Source organism: Cryptomeria japonica, chromosome 4, assembly GCF_030272615.1.
Source record: "Cryptomeria japonica chromosome 4, Sugi_1.0, whole genome shotgun sequence".
Taxonomy (NCBI): Eukaryota; Viridiplantae; Streptophyta; class Pinopsida; order Cupressales; family Cupressaceae; genus Cryptomeria; species Cryptomeria japonica.
Genome location: NC_081408.1, coordinates 75,901,543 through 75,906,352, shown reverse-complemented (window position 1 = coordinate 75,906,352; position 4,810 = coordinate 75,901,543). Strand labels below are relative to the sequence as shown.

Here is a 4,810-nt window from a genome sequence, read left to right as displayed (position 1 = left end):
TCAGTAGAAATAAGATCAATAATTTCATTAGATCTATCATGTATTCTTCTGAAAGAAGTTCTTACTTGCTTACCCATTTGACATTCTCTACATAACAGATTAGGAGGTTTAACAATCTTGGGAAAATTTCTGACAGCCTGTGTTGAACTGATCTTTACTATGCAATCAAAATTTACATGACACATCTTCTTACGCCATAACCAACTTTCATAAATCTGATCACTCAAACAAGCTTTTTCACCAGAGTTCAAATGAAAGATGTTTCCTTTGGTCTAGGTTCCGAAAGCAATTTTTAGTCGAGATCTATTGATGATCTTACATTTTCCATCTTTGAATTGCAAATTAAATCCAATATCCACCATCTGACCTACACTTAAAATATTATGGTTCAAGCCTTCAACATAATAAACATTATCAGTATTAGTCTTACCATCCAATTATATTGTTCATTTGCCTTTGATCCTACATGCCTTGTTGTCTCCAAATCTAACTAGTTTGCTATCAAATTCTTGCAATGTTAGAAACTTTCTCTTATCATCGGTCATGTGATGTGAGCATTCATTGTCTATAACCCATTCATCATTTTCTTCAATTTTTGTAGCTAACACTTTCTCCTCAGTATGAGTTGCTTCAATGACTAGTTCCAAAGAATCATCCTTGATCGCAATAATGACCCAATATTTACTAGAGCATTCATTGTCAGTTCCATTTATAGGTTCATCATCATCATCATCAATAATACCTAAATCATCATCACCAACATAATAGCATGATTTATCCTTATTCCTTCTAAATATAGGTTTGCTCTAATATTCCAGATTAGGCTTATAACTTTTCACAAATCTTCCATGATTCCTAACAACTCTTTCAGGGCATCTAGAAGCAAAATGACCAATCTTATTACATGAACAACATTTAAAAGGTACTTTTCTTCATACTTACTTCCAGTTGGTCCTTTAGGTATTCTTCTAGCAATCAGGGCTTCTAACTCTTCAATTTCTATTTCTTCTCTTTCAATGTCTTCCAAATATTTAGCATACAACTCCTTCCAATCTATCTTCTGCTTACTAGAGGTAGCTACTTTAAATGCAGTTTCATTTTTAGTAGCACTCTGATCTCCAAGTTCGTCAAGATCAAAAGAAGTAAATTTCCCAAGTAATGTATCTCTGGTAATAGGAGTACTTGTCATTGTCCAGAGTTCATTAGTTGCAGTAGCCTTCATTGATCCACTACAACATTTGATTTCCATGACAATTTTGTTTACTCTATCCACAAAAGCGCTAATCTTCTTATCTTCTTCCATCTTTAAAGTTTCATATCTCACCTAGAAACCTTCAATTTTTGCAATCTTTACTGCTTGGTTGCCTTCATAAATAGTTTCAAGATTTAACTAGATCTACTTTGCATTCTCCAATTTTATGACATTCAATAGCTTTTCATCAAATAGGACGCTCAACAATGCTTCTTTTGCTTTAACATCATTTTAAAGAAAGATTGCACCTAGCATACCCCAATCTGATCTTGAAAACAAGTAATTTATAGCAGGTAGAATCTAGAGGAATGAGGCGTTTCTCTCTTGTAGACGCATTGCAATTGATGAGAACTATTGGTGGGTGAGAATGTACTCGCTGCTAAAAGACAAGACCACCACCGAAGCAACAGGTTGCCTATCGATCCCCTGCAAGCAAATGTCATCAATGGGGGGTGAAGGGAGAGTATGCATGAGTAATCCAACAGGGTACACTGGCCACTTCATGAGCCTCTACAAATACTCCACGTACGCCCCTTCCAACTACAAACACGTATTGGACGTGACTGCCCAACTCTCTCGCATGTAGATGCTGGCGTTCTCGGCAACACTAAGGCCACCTGCATACTTCCGATATAACATCTCAATGGCCCTCTTCCCTTCAAACAAGGTGAAGTGAATATTGGGTGAAGGGAATCCAGGCGGCGATACGGTCAGATCCTCCGCTATTGGATTTCCCAATGAATTGTCTCGCTCTCCTTGCAAAAAGCTGAAGCCAGCCACTCCCATTGGTTTGAATAATATAGTGGGAATTGGATTGGAAACTTGGAAGCCACACAAGGAACCAAGTACTGCAACACATCGTACATCATAAAATCTGGTGAGGATTGTTCCAACACCGCTTCAAAGGGCTTCTCAAAATGGTCCAATGCAATGGGGAGTAGAGGTAGTAGTAGTGGTGCGTGTTCTCTCTTGACACAATCAGCGGAGGACTTTATGCCTGTTGGCAGTCCCTCCATGGAGGGAATTTCTAACTCCATCAGATCTATCCCCGGGGCATCCAATACTTGTGGTGTAATTCGCTTGATGTTCAGCGGAGTTGAGACAAAGATAATTTTAAGACCATGACTGGCCAGGTTTTTGGCAAGCTCAACGAAGGGTGCTATTTGACCGTAGGCGAGCCATGGAAACATCACCACATGAAGCTCTCTCTGCTTTTCCTCGGTCATTTTTTATGATAACAAAGAAAAAGCTCAAGTTTTAGCTAACAAAGAACAATCTCAAGTTTAAGCTAACAAATAAGAAGCTCAAGTTTCGTCTAACAAAGAACAACCACACGCTAGTTTCAGCGTCCCATTTGTTTTTATCGATAACTAATCAAAAATATGGATTCGGATGACAACACATAAGTGAGAATCTACGGTGTTGTGGATGAACAAGATAATACAGAATTGAAGCAAGCCAAAAAGTAATCTATTCCATTCGAAAATCCAACATATAGAAGTTCATGATATTCCAAGGGTCACAAAAACCCCTTGAGAATCGAAGTCCAACAGTCACATTTGTTTATTACATAATAAAATATAAAACTATGTAATTTTTTCAAAAAACTATACAAAATTTTTCCTAACTTTTTGGACGGGACTCAAAATTACGAGCCGTTTAACTCATTGGAAAGGTCTCCAAGAGTTGTAGACAAGATTTTGAAAGAGCATTAGCCTCTTTCAAGGGCTAAAAATGCCCTGAAGGCCTTCAAAAATGCCAATTACTAACGTATAGACAAACTAAGAAAATATATAATAATATTTTCAAATTTTATTATGATCATTACCCCCCCCCCCCCCCCCTTGAAGAGCAATGGGCTCCATTGCAGCAATACTCTAAATGAAATGAGGGAAATGGAGGTGAAGCTTCTCCTTGGTAAACCACTTTCCTTGTTGAGTGATCCACCCTGCTCGAACCACTTTGTATAGATAAATCTGTTGTTGTTTGAGTGTTTTCACCATGGTGTCCACAATCTAATCACATTTGAAAGGAGAAGTTGCACCTGGATTCAATTTAGTAGTGGAAATTGTTTCTGCAACATCTAATAGTGGAAGAAAATAAGGCTTCAAGAGTTCCATCTGAATATGCAACCACACCTTGTCCCGGACTTGAAAATTATGAGGAGTGCGATACTCATCATGTCTCTTCTTATATTTCTTATTGGTATGCTCCAAGATTTCATCCTTTTTCTTTGCCAAAACCATGGGACTACGACAAGGTGATGCACTTGGACGAATATGTCCTTTCTCAATCAAATCTTGTATTTGCCTCTTAGTTTCATCATTTCTTAATACTGATCTACGATAGACTGGTTCATTAGGCAATAGAGTTCCTGGTATCAAACCAATAGTGTGTCTTACTTGGCAGTGTGTAGGTACCCTAGTTGGCAACTTAAACAAATTTTCAGATTTTATCAAAATTTGGTCCATTGATCATTTCTGCTATGTTGTGGTGTTTGTGATGTCATTGGAATTATATACAAACTTCCTTTCTTCTTCATAATGAATCATTAATAATATGAATGTTCCTATTTTGATAACCAACCTCCTATCTTACTTAGCACTAATCAAAGAAGTAGTGTATGCGGGGCTTACCTCTGGTATTCAGTATTTCTACTCACCTAATCTGATTGTCATGCTGCGAGGTTTGGATTCATAGACACCATGGTGCTGGTACATATATCATTGTCCCAACAAAACATCACAAACATCTAAAGGAGCCACATCACAAATTGCTTCATCTTTGGAAGGCTTTATAGAGTAGGAAATGTGACACTGCTAGTGCACTTGGATATCTCTCCCTTGACTTACCCATCCCATACAATAGGGTTGTGGATGTGCTGTTGTTTTCAGATTCAATCTTTTCATGGTCTCTGTTGATATTAGGTTATTTAGACTTCCACTATCAATAAGAAAGTGTAGGGATTTTCCTCTCACCCACATCTATGAGTGAAACAATCTCTCCTCATCCTCTTGGGGCAATATCTTTGTAGTAGCTACCATTGCGTATGGATCAACCTCAATGACCTGTTCATGACTTTCTTTTGGACAAGATTCTGACACCTGAGGTTCTTCATTGTCCTCATGTGTCTCCTGTTGGCATTTTTGATGATGTTGTTGTGATTGTCATTGATGGACACACACTTTCTTTGAGATCATCTTTTGTATTCATGAGTTATGCTCAACCGGTATTTGCTCCAAACTGGTATTATGTATTATAGCCTTTAGGCCATCAATTTTTGTAGAAAGTGTCTACCGATCCCAACCGGTATGAAGACCTCAAGCGGTTCGAGGATCTCAAGTGTTTTGAAGGAACTAAAGCGATAGTTATCATTTTTTCCTAGTCTTCATTTTGGCAAACCAGTAATCGGTAAAATATGTCAACCAGTAATAGGTAAATATATGAACTGGTATTACTCTGTGATGAGTTACCAACCGGTATTATTTTTGTGATGAGTTATCATCTGCCGACACTTTGGCAGTGATTATGTGCCATGTTACCAAATGTGTCTAGATG

General features: G+C 37.8%; 1 protein-coding gene across 1 annotated transcript; it reads right to left on the bottom strand.

Annotated features, from left to right (window-relative positions):
* Window positions 1-1,792: 1,792 nt before the first annotated feature.
* On the bottom strand, window positions 1,793-2,478 carry LOC131874896 (UDP-glucosyltransferase 29-like). The gene is made up of 2 exons (XM_059218840.1): window positions 2,250-2,478; window positions 1,793-2,100 (listed from the first exon to the last, which is right to left on the bottom strand). The coding sequence occupies exons 1-2, from the start codon at window positions 2,476-2,478 to the stop codon at window positions 1,793-1,795; spliced, it is 537 nt and encodes a 178-aa protein (XP_059074823.1).
* Between the last annotated feature and the right edge of the window lie 2,332 nt (window positions 2,479-4,810).

Excerpts from the sequence above, each read along its gene's own strand:
- LOC131874896 (XM_059218840.1), bottom strand. The coding sequence starts at position 2,478 with ATGACCGAGGAAAAGCAGAGAGAGCTTCATGTGGTGATGTTTCCATGG. Across the intron at positions 2,101-2,249 it reads CATGGAGGGACTGCCAACAG|TACTTGGTTCCTTGTGTGGC; the intron begins GCATAAAGTCCT and ends GATGTGTTGCAG.